The sequence below is a fragment of the Mobula birostris genome, chromosome 8, assembly GCF_030028105.1.
Source record: "Mobula birostris isolate sMobBir1 chromosome 8, sMobBir1.hap1, whole genome shotgun sequence".
Classification (NCBI taxonomy): domain Eukaryota; kingdom Metazoa; phylum Chordata; class Chondrichthyes; order Myliobatiformes; family Myliobatidae; genus Mobula; species Mobula birostris.
In genome coordinates, this window is record NC_092377.1 from 168,384,922 (window position 1) to 168,406,554 (window position 21,633).

The 21,633-nt window shown below is 44.1% G+C and overlaps 1 protein-coding gene across 1 annotated transcript in view; it reads right to left on the reverse strand.

The window, feature by feature from the left end:
• Window positions 1-21,633, reverse strand: part of xpo7 (exportin 7) — a 169,539-nt gene that overhangs the window by 114,442 nt on the left and 33,464 nt on the right. The window contains exons 2-5 of the mRNA XM_072266817.1: window positions 20,092-20,238; window positions 14,660-14,753; window positions 5,171-5,337; window positions 1,510-1,575 (exon numbers count right to left, since the gene is read on the reverse strand). Coding sequence (XP_072122918.1) covers window positions 1,510-1,575; window positions 5,171-5,337; window positions 14,660-14,753; window positions 20,092-20,238 — 474 coding nt within the window. The remainder of the gene's footprint in view (window positions 1-1,509; window positions 1,576-5,170; window positions 5,338-14,659; window positions 14,754-20,091; window positions 20,239-21,633) is intronic.

The following is a 21,633-nucleotide window of genomic DNA, read 5'->3' on the forward strand; positions in this document are numbered from 1 at the left end:
ACAGAAGTACCAAATATAAGTGTGGAACTAATAAGGCACTCACTGACAATATTCAGGTAAGCTTGGTGCAATACAGTGAAGGTGTAAGCTTATCTGCCTCAAGCCTGATTGACTCCAGCAGGAAAAGACAGCAAAATCCTGTTCACACAATCTCGGACTAGAAAACATGTTAACCAACTTGTCTTCCTCACTCAAGGTCAATGAGTAACTAGCATTGAACAAATGAGCAGAAACCTCAGTTGGCAAGTAAAACTAAGAAATCAAGAAAATTAACGCAAGAGAGCCCACATCATAGCACGGGGTGAATGTACGTGGGATGCCCCCTATTATCAGGCAGGAGGTCCTAATGCTACAGTACAAGGACTGTTAGCTTCTCCCAGGCAGTGAAACTAGTCAGCTCCCTGCCACCACCCAGGTCTCATCATGCACGAAACACCAGTAGAGTTATATTATTTCCATTTTAACTGGTGTCCTAAATGCATCTTATGCTAAATGTCAATCTTCTGGAATATATTTTACTATTTGTGGTAACATTACTGTAGTAGGATGGCAGGGTGGAGATAAGTCTCTACCAAAAGTGTAATGTGCTCCTTCCCTCCACTAGCTTGTCAGTCACCCCTGGGCAAGGTGCAGCACCTGCTTAACTCCACACCCCCCCATCAGGGTCACATGAAGCCATGACAGCAGGTGCTGGATGGTCGTATGAGCAGTTGGTGCCAATCACAATCACAAGTCCTGGCTATGCAACCACTAACGCCAGGCAGACAGTTTCTGAAGAGTATTGATAATAGCTGGGGGGGGGGGGGGAGGGGGCCGTTTTTAAGTTTTTTTTTACAATTGAGATTTAGTGCAAATACGCCCTTCTGGTCCTTCGAGCTGCACAGCCCTACAACCCCCGACTTAACCCTAGCCGAATCACATCACAATTTACAATGACCAATTAACCTACCAATCAGTACTTCTTTGGACAGTGGGAGGAAACCAGAGCACCCAGAGGAAACACAAGCGGTCACGGGGAGAATGTATATACTTCTTACAGGCAGCAGTGGATCTGAACCCAGGTCCCTGGGACTATAAAGCATTGAGCTAACTGCTAATCCACCGCACCACCCCTTGTAAAGACACTGCTCAGGTAAAGGCAACTGCAACCACTTCTGTAGGAAAATTTGCCAAGTACAGTCATGGTCAAGGCCATGATTGCCCACAGCACATAATGATGATGATGATTACTTTATGTCTTGTGTGCGATCTTGTATGTACTGTGTCGTGCACCTTGGTCCAGTTGATTGAATTTGAACTTACTACACTGACCACAGGGATTATGCCAGACCCGATGGCCCAACAGGAAAGAAAAGGCAGAGTGTCAAGTCAAGGATCAGAGGAGCTGCCGACAGTATATGTGGAAATATTACTGATTTTTAAATAAAACGATCGGTTGCCAGCAAAAAGAGAGGGAGGGAATAGACATGCATGGGGAAACAGGACATTGAAGGTCACAGCACCACTTACCTGATTTACTTCATTGGTTAACTGGGACAAAATCATTACTCCTATAATACAGTGCTCAACACTGTCCTGCAGAGAAAGACAGAAACAATGTTGTTTACTTTCCCTGTAGTCATAGTCATACTTTATTGATCCTGGGGGAAATTGGTTTTCGTTACAGTTGCACCATAAATAATAAATAGTAATAGAACCATAAATAGTTAAATAGTAATATGTAAATTATGCCAGTAAATTATGAAATAAGTCCAGGACCAGCCTATCGGCTCAGGGCGTCTGACCCTCCAAGGGAGGAGTTGTAAAGTTTGATGGCCACAGGCAGGAATGACTTCCTATGACATTCTGTGCTGCATCTCGGAGGAATGAGTCTCCAGCTGAATGTACTCCTGTGCCCACCCAGTACATTATGTAGTGGATGGGAGACACTGACCAAGATGGCATGCAACTTAGACAGCATCCTCTTTTCAGACACCACCGTCAGAGAGTCCAGTTCCATCCCCACAACACCACTGGCCTTACGTATGAGTTTGTTGATTCTGTTGGTGTCTGCTACCCTCAGCCTGCTGCCCCAGCACACAACAGCAAACATGATAGCACTGGCCACCACAGACTCGTAGAACATCCTCAGCATCGTCCGGCAGATGTTAAAGGATTTCAGTCTCCTCAGGAAATAGAGACGGCTCTGATCCTTCTTGTAGACAGCCTCAGTGTTCTTAGACCAGTCCAGTTTATTGTCAATTCGTATCCCCAGGTACTTGTAATCCTCCACCATGTCCACACTGACCCCCCGGATGGAAACAGGGGTCACCGGTACCTTAGCTCTCCTCAGGTCTACTACCAGCTCCTTAGTTTTTTTCACATTAAGCTGCAGATAATTCTGCTCGCACCATGTGACAAAGTTTCCTACCGTAGCCCTGTACTCAACCTCATCTCCCTTGCTGATGCATCCAACTATGGCAGAGTCATCTGAAAACTTCTGAAGATGACAAGACTCTGTGCAGTAGTTGAAGTCCGAGGTGTAAATGGTGAAGAGAAAGGGAGACAAGACAGTCCCCTGTGGAACCCCAGTGCTGCTGATCACTCTGTCGGACACACAGTGTTGCAAGCACACGTACTGTGGTCTGCCAGTCAGCTAATCAAGAATCCATGATATCAGGGAAGCATCCACCTGCATCACTGTCAGCTTCTCCTCCAGCAGAGCAGGGCGGATGGTGTTGAACGCACTGGAGAAGTCAAAAAACATGACCCTCACAGTGCTTGCTGGCTTGTCCAGGTGAGCATAGACACGGTTCAGCAGGTAGACAATGGTATCCTCAACTCCTAGTCGGGGCTGGTAGGCGAACTGGAGGGGATCTAATTGTGGCCTGACCATAGGCCGGAGCAGCTCCAGAATAAGTCTCTCCAAGGTCTTCATGATGTGGGAGATCAATGTCACTGGTCTGTAGTTATTGAGGCTGCTGGGGCGCGGCGTCTTCGGCACAGGGACGAGGCAGGACGTCTTCCACAGTACAGGGACCCTCCGGAGCCTCAGGCAAATCACTCAAAATTAGGAACACCTCATCCATGACATTTAAGTCTAATTAATCCAAAAAGTCTGCATCCTAGATACAGGAAGCAGCCAATCGAGGTAACATGGGTTGAACTTGACTGCAGGACGTCCATAAGATGAGAATAGGTTTCCTACTCTATCAGACTCACAAATGGAATCATTCTACAAGTAGAGGGCAATAAGTGCTGTTGTCCCCAGCTCCAGCTATCCAGCTTCGATCACAACCTCACTGCTGTGTTCCTGTAATCACTGTTGTTCCTGTGGCCCCATGAGTTTCCTGCTTCCCACCCCAAAGGCACGAGTAGGTTTGGAAATTAGATGGGTTCTATAGGGCAAGCAGCAGGAAATCGAGGAGAGGTTAAGGAGACAGAATAAATTACAGGACAATAAAGGGGTGGGGGAGGAATAGGGTTGATGGGATCATTCAGAAAATCAAATAAATTTAAAGGCTGCATGGCATCCTGTGCTACAAGGAAATATGAATTACAAATTATTTTGTGGACTTGCTGCAAGTGTTCTTATAAAATATGAACACCCCGTCATATTTTCCTGGCTAGATGTAGTTGACCTGCTACCTCAAAACCACCTTTCCCTCAATGTTACAAAAACAAGGGAGCTGGTTGTGGACTACAGAAGGAATGGAGACAGGCTAACCCCTATTGACATCAATGGATCTGGGGTTGAGAGGGTGAACAGCTTTAAGTTCCTTGGCATAAACATCACCGAGGATCTCATGTGGTCTGTATCACCAGATGTGTGGTGATAAAGGCACAATAGTGCCTCTTTCACTTCAGACGGTTGAAGAAGTTTGGTATGGGCCCCCAAATCCCAAGAACTTTCGACAGGGGCACAATTGAGAGCATCCTGACTGGCTGCATCACTGCCTGGTATGGGAACTGTACCTCCCTCAATCGCAGGACTCTGCAGAGAGTGGTGCGGACAGCCCACCGCATCTGTAGTTGTGAACTTCCCACGGTTCAGGACATTTACAAGGACAGGTGTGAAAAAAGGATCATTGGGCACCAAGTCATCCCAACTACGATCTATTCCAGCTGCTACCATCTGGGAAAAGGTACCGCAGCATAAAAGCCAGGACCAACAGGCTCTGGGACAGCTTCTTCCACCAGGCCATCAGACTGATTAATTCATGCTGACACAACTGTATTTCTATGCTGTATTATTGTACATACTATTATAAATTACTATAAATTGCACATTTAGACAGAGATGTGACATAAAGATTTTTATTCCTCATGCATATGGTGTTGGGCACGTGTCCAAGTGGTTAAGGCATTCGTTTAGTGATCGGAAGGTCGCTAGTTCGAGCCTCAGTTGTGTCCGAGAACCTTCTTCAAGAGTGAGAAGAAAGGGGGAAGACTCTAGAATTAAAAGGTGCGGGGAGGGGAAGGAGACTAGCTGGAAGGTGATAGGTGAAGCCAAATGGGTAGGAGAAGTCAAAGGCTGGAGAAGAAAGAATCTGATAGGAGAGTGGACCACAGGAGATGGGAGGGGTGGGGGGGGGAGGACCCAGGGGAAGTGATAGGCAGGTGCGATTTGAGGAACAGAATGGGGAATAGAAGAAGAGGGAGGTAGGGCATTTTTTTTAAAACCAGGAGAAATCAATATTCATGCCATGAAGATGGAGGCTACCCAGATGGAATACAAAGTGTTGCTCATCTGCCCTGAGGGTGGCCTCATCTTGGCACAAAAGGAGGCCATGAAAGGAAACTTCTTCACTCAGAGAGTGGTAAGAGCGAAGAGATGTATGGCCAGATGTAGCACTTAGGCCACTTACAGGGTTAAGTGCCTGGAGGGAGATTAGTGAGGAGGGACAAATGGACAAGAGAATCATGAAGGGAGCTATCCATGTGGAAAACACTGGGGGGGGGGGGGGAGGTAAAGATAGTGGTGGGATATCTTTAGAGATAGTGAAAGTTACAGAGAATGATGTATTGAATGCAGAGGCTGATGGGGTTGTAGGTAAGGACAAGAGTGTTTGGAAAAATAGATGTCCTCAGAATGAAAAAACATTGTTAAAACAAACTTGATTATTCTTAGTTCATGAACTCAAGAAGTGCCCACCAATTTAAAAAAATGTTTACCCACAGCAATGCCTACCTGCAAAAACCTTGTAACATCAGCAATGACATTCCTAAATACATACTCCTCCTTCTGGCAGTCAAACCAGCCCAGTTTGGTGATTCGGGCAAAGAGCTGAATGAGAGCTTGTGTTACAAAGTTTGCCAGTTTCGGTCTGGTCGCCAGGTAATTCAAGACATAGTTTCCTAATGCCAAAACAGAAAGGGAGAATTAATTAAGCTCCATAACAAATCACTGTGGTCTTATAAGACCATAAGACACCAGAGAAGAATCAGTCCATTTGGTCCATCACAATTTCCCTGCTATTCCATCATGCCTGATTTGTTTTGTAATTTATATTAATTCTTATTCTAATTTATATTAATTCAATGATACAAAGGTTGGGGGTGTTGTAGATAGTCTGGAGGGTTGTCAGAGGTTACAGCGGGACATCAATAGGATACAGAACTGGGCTGAGAAGTGGCAGATGGACTTCAACCCAGGTAAGTGTGAAGTGGTTCATTTTGATAGGTCCAATTTGAAGACAGAATATAATATAAATGGTAAGACTCTTGGCAGTGTGGAGGATCTGGGAGATCTTGGGGTCTGTGTTGATAGGACACTCAAAGCTGCTGCGCAGGTTGACCCTGTGGTTAAGAAGGCATACGGCGCATTAGCCTTCATCAATCGTGGGATTAAGTTCAGGAGCCGTGAGATAATGTTACTGCTATACAAGACCTTGGTCAGACCCCACTTGGAGTAATGTTCAGTCCTGGTCATCTTACTACAGGAAAGATGGAGATACTACAGACAGAGTGCACAGGAGATTTACAAGAATGTTGCCTGGATTGGAGGGTGTACCTTTTGAGAATACGTTGAGTGTACCTGGCCTTTTCTCCTTGGAGCAACGGAGGATGAGAGGTGACCAGATAGAGGTGTATAAGATGATGAGGGGCATTGATCGTGTGGATAGCCAGAGACTTTTTCCCAGGGCTGAAACGGCTAACACACGGGGGCATAGTCTTAAGGTGCTTGGAAATAGGTACCGAGGGAGTGTCAGGGGTAGGTTTTTCACACAGAGTGGTGGGTGCGTGGAATGCACTACTGGCGGTAGTGATGGAAGCGGATACAATAGGGTCTTTTAAGAGCCTCTTAGATAGGTACATGGAGCTTAGAAAGATAGAGGCTATGCACTAGTGAAATTCTAGGCAGTCTCTAGAATAGGTTACATGGTCGGCACAATATTGTGGGTCGAAGGGCCTGTAATATGTTGTAAATTTCTATGTCCTATGTTCTTAATTTTTTTGCACTATACTTCTGCCACAAAACAACAAATTTACACCAGATAAGAGTTCTGAAGCTATTTGCTTACTTTGTTTGCAAGATTGTTTTTTTTCTCTCTTTGCACATTATGTGTTTGATGGTGTTATTTTTTATATAAGGGGTTTTAGGTTTTTTGTTTTTCTGGCTGCCTGTAAGGAGGCAAATCTCAAGGCTGTATAAGTATACATACTTTGATAATAAATGTACTTTGAATTTTGAACAGTAATTCTGAATGTGATTCAGATTGTACTCCTCTAGGCGAGCATTGCCAATTAGGTTTATCCTGCCAGCCAGCGCTCACAAGGAACCCCCAAATCTTATTTACGACTCAACAAAGGAAACACGGGCAAAACTGGGCCACTGGAGACCACCTCATCGGCCAGTGCTTTCCTCCTCCCCAGTCAATGGCTTGCAAGGATTTTCCAGAAAGCCTTTCTTCATTGGTGTTTCCATACCAATGGCACAACCTCAGAATAGAGGAAGTCCATTTAGAACGGACATAAGGAGGAATTTCGTTAGCCATACAGTGGTGAAACTGTGGAATTAATTGCCACAGGGGGCTGTGGAGGCCAAGTCATTGGATATATTTAAAGTGGAGGTTGATAGGTTCTTGATTCGTCAGGGCATCTAAGGTTACAGAAAGGTGGCAATAATGTGGGACTGAGAGGGTTAAATCAGCTATGATGGAATGGTATAGCAGACTCAACAGGCTGAATGGCCTATTTCTGCTCCTATGTTTTATGGTCTTATGATTCATGCACCGTGAGCAATTTAACTCTGTGAATAGAAATGTCTACAGGTAGGAAACAGTCAACATTTCAGGTCAAAGACCCTTCAACAGAACTGAAACAAAGAGCAAGTCAGAGAGCAGAGTGTTAGGCTACACATCAAAGTTGTCAAGGTAACCCTATATAAAAAAGTAACAATTAGAAACAGAGGAGGCAAAATAAAGAAACAGGGAGGTACAGCCACAACAGTCCAGCAAACAGTTATTTGAAATCATTAAATATAGTGTTATATCCTGAACCTGGGGGAAAATGTAGATGGATCAGTTAGCAGGTTTGCAGATGATACAAAGATTAGAGATGGAGATAGTGTAGAAGACTGTCAGAAAGCACAGCAGGATATAGATCAGTTGCAGATAAGAGTGGATAGCAGGAGGAGTTTAATCTAGCCAAATAATACATAAAATATTGGGCCAAATAGTCTATTTCTGCTCCATCAAGCCTGTTCCATCATTCCATCATGACCGATTTACCACTTTTCTCAACCCCTTCTCCCCATAATTCAAGATTGTTTAATGTCAGTTTCTGTACACAAGTGTAAAGAGGAACAAAATAATTGTTTGACACCCTCACTAATTGAGAACTTAGGAAACTCCAATTTACATATACCCAATGACTTGGCCTCCACAGCCATCTGTGATAATGAATTCCACAGATTAGCCAGAGGGTGGCGAAAGAAATTCCTCAACTTAGTAACTAATTACTAAGTAAATTAGTCCAGCACAACATAGTGGGCCAAACGGTATATTCCAGTGCCACCCTTGTATTCTAAGGCAATTCTTGTTTTCTGAGGTGTTGCACTTTGGGGGATCAAATGTAAAGGGACTAAAACTGTTACTGGCAGGACCTTAACAGCGTTGATGTACAGAGTAAGCTTGGGTCCAAGTCCATATCTCCCCAAAAGTAGTTGCACAGATTGATAGGACGGCAAAGCCACTGGTTGTCTTTATTAGTTGAGGCACTGAGTTCAGGCACCAGAAAGTTATAGTGCAGCTTTATAAAACTCTGGTTTATACGCATTTGAAGTAATGCATTCAATTCTAGTCACCCAACTCAGCAGAATCAGAATCAGATTTATTATCACCAGCATGTGTCATGAAATTTGTTAACTTAGCAGCAGCAGTTCAATACAATACCTAACGTAAGAGAAAAAAAATATAGTAAATCAATGATAGTGTGTGTATATAAATATATATATATATATATAGAATAGATTAAAAATCATGCAAAAAACAGAAATAACATAAGATTAAAAAAGTTAGGTAGTGTTCAAGGGTTCAATGTCCATTTAGGAATCCGATGGCAGAGGGGAAGAAGCTGTTCCTGAATCTCTGAGTGAGTGCCTTCAGGCTTCTGTACCTCCTACCTGATGGTAACAGTGAGAAAAGGACATGCCCTTGGTGCTGAAGGTCCTAATAATGGACGCTGCCTTTCTGAGACACCTATCATGAATCCACACAGATTGTGAACTTCCGGTTAGGAAGTTGAGGATCCAATTGCAGAGGGAGGTACGGAGGCCCAGGCTCTGTAACTTCTCAATGAGGATTATGGGAATAACCCCATAACTGCTGAGCTATAGTCGATGAACAGCATCCTGACGCAGGTGTTTGTGTTGCCCAGATGTTCTAAGGCCGTGTGAAGAGCCATTGAGATTGCATCTGCCGTTGACCTATTGTGGTAATAGGCACATTGCAATGGGTCCAGTTCCTTGCTAAGGCGGGAGTATAGTCTTGTCATGACCAACCTCTCAAAGCATTTCATCACTGTAGATCTGAATGCTACCGGGCAATAGCCATTAAGGCATCCCACATTATTCTTCTTAGGCACTGGTATAATTGTTGGCTTTTTGAAACAACTGGGAACTTCCGCCCATAGCAGTGAGAGGTAGAAAATGTCCTTGAATACTCCCGCCAGTTGGTTGGCACAGGTTTTCAGAGCTTTACCAGGTACTCCATCAGGACCTTCCGCCTTGCGAGGGTTCACTCTCTTTAAAGACAGCCTAACATCGGCCTCTGCAAACCCTGCCAGAGTTGTCGTACATCCGATGTAGTCTCCAACATCTTTGAAATTGTCTCTTCGCCCTTGAGATAGCCTTCCGCAAATCATACCTGGTTTTCTCACACAGGTCTGGGTTGCTAGACTTGAATGCCACAGACCTAGCAACTGCAGCATACTCATCCAGGTTCGAAGATGAATCCCTGAATACAGTCTATTCCACGGTGCTCCTGTGCTTCCCTTGTCCATATCTTCTTGGTCTTCACTACTGGTGCTGCAGTCTTCAGTCTCTGCCTATACTCAGGGAGTAGAAGTACAGCCAGGTGATCAGACTTCCCGAAGTGAGGGCAAGACATAACACGGTAGGCATTCTTGATGGTGGTGTAACAATGGTCCAGTATGTTGTTTCCTCTAGCACTGCAAGTGATCTGTTGATGGTAATTGCTTAGTGATTTTTACAGACTGGCCTGGTAAAATCTCCCAAAATGATGGTGAAGGAGTTAGGGTGTGTTGTTTTGTGCATATTTGATCCCATTGCTCAGATAGTCTGAAGCACAGGAAGGATGTGGAGGCTTTGCAAAGCGTGCAGAAGAGGTTTACCAGGATGCTCTCTGGATTAGAGGGCATGTGCTATTGGGAGAGGTTAACAAACTTACAGATTGTTTTCTCAGAAGCTCAAGGAGATCTAATAGAAGTTTATAAGATTATGAGGAGGTATTTAAGGTGAGAGGAGCAAAGATGAAATAAGATGCGTAGGGTGAATTATCCTTTTTAAAAAAAAGAGAGAATGAAGTGTGCCTGGAATGCCAGGGGTAGTGATGGAGGCAAGTGTGATAGAAACATCAAGAACCTCTTAGATCAGCACATGAATGTGCAAAGAATGAAGGGGCACAGACATTGCACATGCAGAAGGGATTAGTTTAGTAAGACATTTAATTTTTAAGTTCATTATTTCAGCACAACATTACGAGACAGATAGCATTTTCCTGTGCTGGAATGTTTCACGTAGGGCAAATTGCAAATCTGGGATTCCAAACTGGCTTGCCCATATAAAATAGAGTAAAGTTGGTTGGCTGGTTCCTTAAGATTGTTATAGCCGGGTTGGTAATGGGGACAAGCTCCCACTACCTATTAAGTGCTCCCAATAACGTGCACCTCAAATAGTCTCCGATAAAAGTCCAGTTCCTGACTTTCATGTGTGGCTTACCTACTAAGCCCGACAGAACTGTTTCTACTGACAGGAGAAGGGGCAAAGGTGGGTTACTGGTGCCTTAAAACCAATCGCTTTGGGTAGATGGGCCTCTCCAATGCTATATTGTTCAGAATTCTCACGTTACGGCAGGTTCAGATGGTTAATGATTGGTTAGCACTGAACTCCCGGTTGTGAGACTCTCTCCTTGTAAGAAAGGGTCCCACCAAGTGAGTTCACTAAGACTCTCTCTCACTGCTCCCCCTCTGTGAGCTTGCACTCTGCAATCTACAAACCCCATTTCCAGAAAAGTTGGGATATTTTCCAAAATGCAATAAAAACAAAAATCTGTGATATGTTAACTCACGTGAACCTTTATTTAACGGACAAAATTACAAAGAAAAGATTTTCAATAGTTTTACTGACCAACTTAATTGTATTTTGTAAACATACACAAATTTAGAATTTGATGGCTGCAACACACTCAACAAAAGTTGGGACACAGTTAAAATAAGATTGAGAAGTGCACAGAATATTCAAGTAACACCGGTTTGGAAGACTCAACATTAAGTAGGCTAATTGGTAGCAGGTGAGGTATCATGACTGGGTATAAAAGTAGCATCCATCAAAGGCTCAGCCTTTGCAAGCAAGGATGGGTCGTGGCTCACCCCTTTGTGCCAAAATTCATGAGAGAATTGTTAGTCAGTTCAAAAGGAACATTTCTCAACACAAGATTGCAGAGAATTTAGGTCTTTCAACATCTACAGTACATAATATTGAGAAAAGATTCAGAAAATTCAGAGACATCTCAGTGCGTAAAGGGCAAGGTCGGAAACCACTGTTGAATGCGCGTGATCTTCGAGCCCTCAGGCGGCACTGCCTAAGAAACCGTCATGCTTCTGTGACAATTATAGCCACCTGGGCACGGGAGTACTTCGGAAAACCATTGTCACTCAACACAGTCCGTCGCTGCATCCAGAAATGCAACTTGAAACTGTATTACGCAAGGAGGAAGCCATACATTAACTCTATGCAGAAACGCCGGCGAGTTCTCTGGGCCCGAGCTCATCTCAGATGGACCGAAAGACTGTGGAACTGTGTGCTGTGGTCAGATGAGTCCATATTTCAACTAGTTTTCGGAAAAAACAGGCGTCGAGTTTTCCGTGCCAAAGATGAAAACGACCATCCAGATTGTTATCAGCGAAAGGTGCAAAAGCCAGCATCTGTGATGGTATGGGGGTGCATCAGTGCCCACGGCATGGGTGAGTTGCATGTATGTGAAGGTACCATTGGCTCTGAGGCGTATATTAGGATTTTAGAGGGACATATGTTGCCATCAAGGCGACGTCTCTTCCCGGGACGTCCATGCTTATTTCAGCAGGACAATGCCAGACCACATTCTGCACGGGTTACAACAGCGTGGCTTTGTAGACACAGAGTGCATGTGCTTGACTGGCCTGCTGCCAGTCCAGATCTATCTCCTATTGAAAATGTATGGCGCATCATGAAGAGGAGAATCAGACAACAGAGACCACGGACTGTTGAGCAGCTGAAGTCTTATATCAAGCAAGAATGGACAAAATTTCCAATTGCAAATCTACTACAATTAGTATCCTCAGTTCCAAAACGATTAAAAAGTGTTATTAAAAGGAAAGGTGATGTAACACAATGGTAAACATGCCTCTGACCCAACTTTTGTTGAGTGTGTTACAGCCATCAAATTCTAAATTTGTGTGTGTTTACAAAATACAATTAAGTTGGTAACTAAAACTACTGAAAATCTTTTCTTTGTACTTTTGTCAGTTAAATAAAGGTTCACGTGAATTAACATGTCACAGATTTTTGTTTTTATTGCATTTTGGAAAATATCCCAACTTTTCTGGAAATGGGGTTTGTATATTTTGTTTCTCCAAATTAGAAAAGACAGCGAACACTAAAAATAACGCACTAAATTGGAAATGCAAGTGAATTACTGCCTTATCTACAACCTACTACAGACACTGCATCTGCCCTCCCCACCCCTCCCTCTCACTTTTCTGATAAAGGATCCCTGGTCTGAAATATCGACTGTTTTGCTCCCTACCATGCTGCTAAGTGCTTCCAGCATTTAGTATTAATTTACAAGTACAAACTTACTTGATTAAAGTCGTCATTATCATTATGTCCCATGTCTTATGACCATAATTATTCTTGGAAAATTTTTCTACAGGAGTGGTTTGCCATTGCCTTCTTCTGGGAAGTGTCTTTACAAGACGAGTGACCCCAACCGTTACTCTTCAGAGGTTGTCTGCCTGGTGTCAGTGGTCACATAATCAGGACTTGTTATATGCACCAGCTACTCATATGACCATCCACAACATGATCCTGATCGGGGGAGGAGGCTAAACAGATGCTATACCTTGCTCAAGGGTGACCTGCATGCTAGCAGAGGGATGAAGCACCTTACACCTCCTTTAGCAGAGATCTATCTCCATCTCACCACCCAACTCACACAAAATGCTGGAGGAACTCAGCAAGTCACGAAGCATCTATGGAAATGAATAAACAGTTGATGCTTTGGGCTGACAGCCTTCATCAGGATTAAATTATTTGGGGAGCCTGCCCCATCCCGAGGATGCCCGAAAGCACATTATATTCCCCACTGTGGGTATGATTGCTATTGAAATGTGGGAAATAATATGGACAGAATTAAATGCCAACAATATAAACAAATTATAAGGGTTGGGTTGGTACTAGAAAAAACAAAAGAAAGCATGTGGAGCTTAAATTTAATGCCTCATCTGAACAGTGAGTTAGAAGTCGTTCCTGAGCTTTGCATTGGAAACCCAATCTGGATTATTGCATTGTCTCTGGAGAGAGAAAGTAAAAATAGTACCCAAACTATGAGGGAAGTGGCCACTGTTAAGAAGGCAAATGGTCTGCTGGCCTTCATTAGTCAGGGGATTCAGTTCAAGAGCTGTCAGGTAGCGTTGCAACTCTTAAGATTCAGGTTAGATCACACTTGAAATATTGTGCTTAGTTTTGTGTTGAGACAATACAGAGGGGATTTACCAGAATGCTGCCTGGATTAAGAGCATGTCTTATGAGGTTAGGACAAGTGAGCTAGGGCTTATCACTTTAGAGTGAAGGGAGCTGAAAGGTGACTTGGTAGAGGTGTACTAAATGACAAGTGGTATAAATCAAGTGGACAGTCACAGACTTTTTCCCAGGGCGGAAAGAGCTGATATGAGGGAGCATATTTTAAGGTGCTTTAAGAAGTTATCAGAGGCAAGTTTTTTTTAAATACACAGGAAGTGACAGGCATGTGGAACACCCTATGTGTCGTGGTGGAGGCAGAGATATTAGGAACATCTAAGAAACTCTTAGATAAGCACATAGATGAAAGAAAAGTAGAGGGCTATATAGGAGGGAAATGTTCGATTGACCTTAGAGTAGGTTAAAAGGTCAGTATAACATCGTGGGCTGAAGGGCCTTTACTGTACTGTAATATTCTATGTTATTACACTGCAGGAGAATGCACTCAGAACACTGATCAACACATGATTATGTAAAAGGAGGAGGTTGTACTGCAAAATTGATTAATGTACCCACTATATGGTACCCATTGCAGTATATCCTGTAAGGCTCTATGGGGTGGGGCAGGAGTGGTATAGTACTCCTCGCAGTCAACAGGAAAGATATGTAGACTAGGATTATGATAGTAGGGATTTCAACTTCCACAATATTAAAGGGAGTACTTTAATGTGAAAAATGTACAGGGTGAAATTTTACACGTGAAATGATGAGTTCAGGTGCAATGTAAGGGTTATGTGCCATGTCTTTCCATGAGTATGGTTGTTCTTGGCAAATTTTTCTTCAGAAGCGGTTTGCTATTGGCTTCTTCTGAGCAGTGTCTTTACAAGACAGGTTACCCCAGCCATTATCAATACACTTCAGAGATTGTCTGCTGGGTGTCAGTGGTCACAAAACTAGGTCTTGTGAGATGCACCAGCTGTTCATGCGACCATCCACCCACCACTTGTTCCCATAGCTTCACGTGCCCTGAGGCCAAGCTGTTGCTACACCTTGTCCAAGGGTGACTTGCAGGCTTGTAAAGGGAAGGCGTGCCTTACACCTCCTTTGGTAGAGACGTACCATTATCATCTCAACCCCATTTCATGTGGAAAAGATTGATTAGATTTCAGAGTTTGTGCCTCTTAAGAACAGCATAGAAAAAAAAATAAGTTCTATACTTACGTATGTCAGTACGTTGTTCTAAAGGCAAAGGGTTGTTTGTTCGTGAGACGAGCTTTGTAAGGCAGGTTGCCGCCAGCAACTGTGAATATGATGACTGGAGAACAATAAGAGGAAGATTTTAGAAAACAAGCTATTTCTTAGACTTACATTACTGTCAAATGAACTGGTAATGTAGGAATATTGCTATTTTTTATAAAATACTTAACTTAAATTTGAAGAAACTGCAATTTTGGTGAGGTCCAGGTTATGGTTCCTAACAGCGCAAGATGAATTAAAGGCACATTTCTGTTCAAGGAGAAAAGGGAGACACTGCCTGGCGGAGCGGTCGGAGTAGCGTGAATCAAAGTAGAAGGGCTTTGGCTCATTGGGGCTTCGACGAGTTAAAGAGGCAAGTTACTTTCATATCTCTTTTTTCCTCTAACTTAAGAATAGTGGGTATGACTGCATGGCCAGTTTTCTGCTCTGGGTGTCAGATATGGGATATCTGGGAGACTTCCAGCCTCCCGGATGGCCACATGTGCACCAGGTGCATCGAGCTACAGCTCCTTAGAGACTGAGTTAGGAAACTGGAACTGCAGCTTGATGACCTTCAGCTTGTTCAGGAAAGTGAGGAGGTGATCAACAGGAGCTACAGGTAAGTAGTCACACGAGGGCCACAGAAGACAGAGAGGAGAGCGTCATGTAGTGGAGAGCACCCCTACAGCCATTCCCCCATAACAATAACTACTCCATTTTGAGAACTGTTGGGGGTGGGGGGGAGAAATGACCTACCTGGGGGAAGCAACAATGGCCGTGCCTCTGGCACTGTCTGGCCCTGTGGCTCAGAAGGGTAGGGAACAGAAAAGGATGGCAGCAGTAATAGGAGACTCTATAGTTAGGGGGACAGATAGGCGATACTGTGGGCGTGAAAAAGAAACAAGGATGATAGTTTGCCTCCCAGGTGCCAGGGTTCGTGATGTTTCTGAACGGGATCCACAATATCCTGAAATGGGAGGGTGAGCAGCCAGAGGTCAAGCACATTTTGGTTCCAACGACATAGGTAGAACTTGAAAGCAGAATACAGGGAGTTAGAAAGGAAGCTGAGAAGCAGGACCTCAAGGATAGTAATCTCGGGATTGCTGCCTGTGCCACCCGACAGTGAGTAAAGGAATAAAATGAGGTGGCAGATAAATGCGTGGCTGAAGGATTGGAGCAGGGGACAGAGATTCAGATTTCTGGATCATTGGGACCTCTTCAGGTGCAGGTGTGACAAAAAAGACAGGTTGCACTTGAAGTGCAGGGGAACTAATATCAGAGGAAGGTTTGCTAATGGTGTTGGGGAGGGTCTAAACTAGATTTGCAGGGGCGTGGGAACCAAATTGAAGAGGCAGTAGACAGGGTGGTTGGTGCAAAAATAGAGATAGCTTGTAGGGAGTTTGTGAGGAAGGATAGGTAGAGGATAGGGCAAAGACGCACTCTGCCTGATGGCTTGAGATGTGTTTATCTGAGTACAAGGAGTATCATAAACAATGTGGATGAACTTAGAACATGGATCAATATGTGGAACAATGATGCTGTGGCCATTTCAGAGACTTGGATGTCTCAGTGGCAGGAATGGCTGCTGAGTGTGTCAGGCTTCAGATGTTTCAAAAAGGACCGGGAGGGCAGCAAAAGAGGTAGGGGCATGGCATGGCTATCAAGGATAGTGTCGTGGCTGCAGAAAAGGAGGAAGTCATGGAGGGATTGTCTACCGAGTCAGTATGAAAATAGAAATCTACAGTACATTACAGGCCCTTTGGCCCACAATGTTGTGCCAACCATGTAAACTCTCTAGAAACTGCCTAGAAGTTCCCTACCACATAGCCCTGTATTTTTATAAACTCCATGTACCTATTTTAAGAGCCTCTTAAAAGACCCTATTCCAACTGCCTCTACCACTGTCGCTGGCAGTGCATTCCACGCACCCACTACTGAGTCAGAGAAGTCAGAAACAGGAAAGGGGCAATAACTCTACTGGCTTTTTTTTTATATATATACAGACCTCCTAATAGTAACAGAGACATTGAGCAGCACATAGGGAGGCATATTCTGAAATGGTGCAATAATAACAGGGTTGTTGTAATGGGAGATTTTAACTTTCCTAATATTGAGTGGCATCTCCTTAGATCAAGCTGTACTTGATCTGGTATTGGGAAATGAATCTGATCAGGTGTCAGATCTCTCGGTGGGAGAGCATTTTGGAGCTAGTGATCACAACTCCACCTCCTTTACCATAGTGCTGGAGAGGGATAGGAGCAGAACATTTGGGAAAACATTTAGTTGAAGTAGGGGGGAAATATGATGCTATTAAACAGGAACTTGGGAGCATAAATTGAGAGCAGATGTTCTCAGGGAAATGCATGGCAGAAATGTGACAAATGTTCAGGGAACATTTGCATGGAGTTCTGCATAGGTATGTTCTATTGAGGCAGGGAAAGGATGATAGGGTAAAAGAACCATGGTGTACAAAGGACGTAGAAAATCAAGTTAAGAAGAAAAGAAAAGCTTACAAAAGGTTCAAGTAACTAAGCACAGTTAGAGCTCTAGAAAATTACAAGAGTGCCAGGAAGCAGCTCAAGAATGAAATTAGGAGAGCTAGAAGGGGCCATGAGAAGACTTTGGTGAGCAGGATTAAGGAAAACACCAAGGCATTATACAAGTATGTGAAGAGCAAGAGGATGAGCCTCATGAGAATAGGACCAATCAGGTGCGATAGTGGAAACATGTACAAGGAGTCGGAGGAGGTAGCGGAGGTACTTAATGAATACCTTGCTTTAGTATTCACCAGGAAAGACAATTGTGAGGATGACTTACAGCAGACTAAAGCGCTTGAGCATATAGACATTAAGAAAGAGGATGTACTGGAGCTTTTGAAAAACATTAAGTTAGATAAGTCGCCGGCACCAGATGAGATATATCCCAGGCTACTGTGGGAAGTGAGGGAGGAGATTGCTGAGCCTCTGGTAATGATCTTCACATCATCAATAGGGACAGGATTGGAGGATTGCAAATGTTTTACCCTTGTTCAAGAAAGGGAATAGAGATAACCCAGGAAATTATAGACCAGTGAGTCTGACTTCAGTGGTGGGCAAGTTGTTGGAGAAGACCCTGAGAGGTAGGATTTATGAGCATTTGGAGACATAATCTGATTAGGGATAGTCAGCAAGGCTTTGTCAAGGGCAGGTCACGCCTTACGAGCCTGATTGAATTCTTTGAGGATGTAACAAAACACACTGATGAAGGCGCAACAGTGGACGTAGGGTATATAGATTTCAGTGAGGCATTTGGTAAGGTTCCCCATGCAAGGCTCATTCAGAAAATAAGGAGGCGTGGGATCCAAGGAGACCTTGCTTTGTGCATCCAGAATTGGCTTGCCCACATAAGTAGCTGAAGATGGTTCATATTCTGCATGGAGGCACACACACAACAAATAAGTTCACAAAGTAGTATTTAAACTGAATGGAGTGCACAGCAAAGGACAAACAGTTCACTGTTCTACTGACGAGACCACAGTGGTGGCAAGGTATTCATTAGACTCAAAGCCTGAGCAAAGAAGCTGCTATCCAGTCTGATAGTCTAATTCCTGATGCTCATGTAGCTCCTTCCTGACAGTAGTGGGTCTAAGAGATTGTGGGATAGTTGGTAGGGATCTTCAACAATGCTTTGGATGGTTCTCATACAACACTCGCGGTAAATGTCACAAACAGTGGAGAGGGAGACCCCGTCGATCCTCTTGGCATTTTTTAATATTCTCTGTAGGGTCTTGTGGTGCAATGCCTTGCAGCTTCTGTACCACATAATGATGCAGCCAGAAAGGACTATTTGGACGGTGCTCCTGTAGAAAGTTGTTAGAATGGGGACCAGGGAGCCTTGCACACTTCAATATCGTCAGAAAGTGTAGACACTGCTGTACCTTCTTGATTAATGAGATGTTGTGGGTCTAGGTTAGATACTGTTACGTGAACACCAAGGAACTTTGTGCTCTTCACTGTCTCTCCATGGTAGAGCTGTTAATGTGCAATGGAGTGTGGTCAACCTGTGTCTTCCTGAAGTCCACAATCACCTCTTTTGTCTTGTCCACATTGAGACTCAGGTTGTTGTTCTCACACCATATGGAAAGCATCTCTACTTACTCTCTGTACACCAACCCATCATTGGTGCCAATGGGGCCAAACACTGTTGTATCATTAGCAAATTTGATGCGGTTTGAGTTGGATCTGGCAGTGCAGGTGAGTCAGTAGCAGGCTGAGCATACAGCCCTGGGGAGCACCACTACTGGAGTTTGATGCAGCTTGAGATAGTGCTGCCAACTCCGACTGACTGGGGTCTTTCCATCAAGAAGTCCCAGTTACAGAGAGGGGTGTTGAGTCAAAACCCTGAAAATGCTGAGAATCTAAAACAAATACAGAAAATGATGGAGAACCACAGCAGGGCAGGCTGCATCTGTGGAGAGTTAGTTAATGCTCAGGTGAATGATGTTTCCTCAGAAGTTTATTTGACATCTTTACTAAAGTAACAAAAAGTACTCCCGTATTGAATGAGTAGTATTAATCAAAAGAAAGATTCTTTCATGACTTGAGAAGAAGCACCAGAGAAAATTAATGTGCATACAGCTCTTAGATAGGGAGATTTATTTCAGTGAGATAGACATAGCTATTTTCAGGACCACACAGATATGGCAGTAACCAACATCATTTAAGAAAATGGAAAACAAGCTCGAACCTCGCAAATGTTAACCATCATGCCAGGTGAATTCTGTGATTCACAGAGGAAGTTAAACTGAATCAAGCCATAGACAAAGCAAAAATGCACTGAATTATATTTTAAATCCAAATGATCAACAAGTGAATGGGTAGTAATTTGCAATTACCTACAATTTAGCAAATCAAAACACTGTTACAATCTTTCATCAATACACAATGAAAAAATACACAGTGAACTCTAATGCTATCATAACATTAATGTCTAATTTTCTTTTACATTTATATTCACACATACGAAGTCTGTAGGAACCTACATGTATAAAAATTCTCGAGAGCCATTGATGAATTTGTTCCCATCAATTGCATTATTAGGACCCTAACTGGAATGCAAGGTGACAGAGCGAGTGTATTACTTGGAAAGCACCCAAATCAAGCAAGAAGGGTGATTAAAGAATGAAGATTTTATTTCCCATCAGTAAGGTGTGTGCATGTGTCTGTCTGGAGGGAGAGGTGGAGGCGGAGCTGAAGAGGAGGGAGTGGGAGGGAAGAGGGAGAGACCCAAGGGAGTAGGAAGGAGGAAGGTGCCCATGATTAAGATAGTCACAAATAAACAAAGGTGATTTCATAATCCAAGCTTAAGTAATTTTATGCATACCTTTTAAACTGTCCACAAACTACTCAAATAAGTACTCAGCAGTTGATGATACTTACACTTCCTCTCTCCAGGAGCAGTTGGCATTTGCTCAGGCAGTCTGGGCTATTGGTGAATTCAACCAGGGCCTTTTCTGCCTGTAATCGGGTGGACGTGTCAGTGGTTTCATAGAGTTGTTTACACAGTATCTCTAGCTGGGCTAAGCTCTGAAACAAAAAACATGTTGGTTATTAAAGAACAATGTAAACTGCAAGCAAGAGCACATTAATATCAAGTCAGTGAGGGGTCCATAGCAGAAGTTCACAAACTTTTTTATACCATTAAACAAGGGGTCCCATGTTGGGAACCCCTTGCTCTATAGAATTGCTGGACATAAAGCAAACAGATCTGGTATTTTCTGTGCCAGCACCAAGTGTCTCTGCTGATACAAACCAAATTATGAAAAAAAAAGGAGAATCTGTTAGTGCCACGATGATTCTATCTCTAGTAATAATGAATTATGGGCACACTTCAACATCTGAGCTATATCATCACTGGGACTGTGTCCAAATACTCGTCACCTTTATCATCCTTCTTCCTTGGATCCATCTGTAAAAAACCAGCCCCAAGCTTAGTCAATGCTAACTTTCTGCCCCAGGAACTTGAGGCCAAGAAACAGATTCCAATTCAGATTCATTTATTTATAACATCAAAACATGCAGTGAAATATGTTGCACTGTATGAAACAAGGCTGAGAAAATACCCTTGACACTGTATGCCAGGATATCTGCAAGATTCAAATTTAAGTGTTGTAGCGGTGTGCTACACACAGCACTAGAATAACCACACGGAGTCGGTGAGTTAGAGTTGCGATGAAAGAGATCTATTCAAACTTCGCGGCCTGTTTTAAAGCCTTCCCGTTCCCGCCCTCCCTGGGGCAGGATTGCTGTGGGGAATGCATATTCTCAGACCCTTTCCGCACGCGGGATTTTCCCCCTGCTGGTGAAGATGGCCTGGCGCCCTTTTTGGGGCCGGCCCTCTGCCTGCGCGCGCTGTTGTGAGCCGGTTCGTGTGTGCCAGAAAGTGGGTCGCCACATAACCCCCCGCCCCCCAGAACTGGCGATACCTCCCCCAATGTCCACAGTCTGGATCGGCCTCTGTTTGGGAGGTCTGCCCCTGCGCCGCGGTGCCTGAGCCTGGACCGGCTGCGCCAAGTCCACATGGGCTGGTTTGAGTCGGTCCACCGTGAAAACGTCCTCCCTCTCCCCAATGTCCAGCACGAACGTGGACCCGTTGTTCCTGATCACCTTAAACGGCCCCTTGTAGGGCCGCTGTAGCGGTGCCCGGTGTCCGCCCCGTCGTACAAAAAGAAACTTACAGTTCTGCAGGTGTTTGGGTACGCAGGTCGGGCTCTGTCCGTGCTGTGAAGTGGGGATGGGGGCCAGGTTACCGAGCCTCTCCCGTAGTCTGTCCAGGACTGCTGTGGGTTCTTCCCCTTGCCCCCTTGGAGCTGGTATGAATTCTCCTGGGACTACCAGGGGTGCGCCGTACACCAACTCGGCCGATGAGGTGTGCAGATCCTCTTAGGGCGCCGTGCGGATTCCGAGCAGGACCCAGGGAAG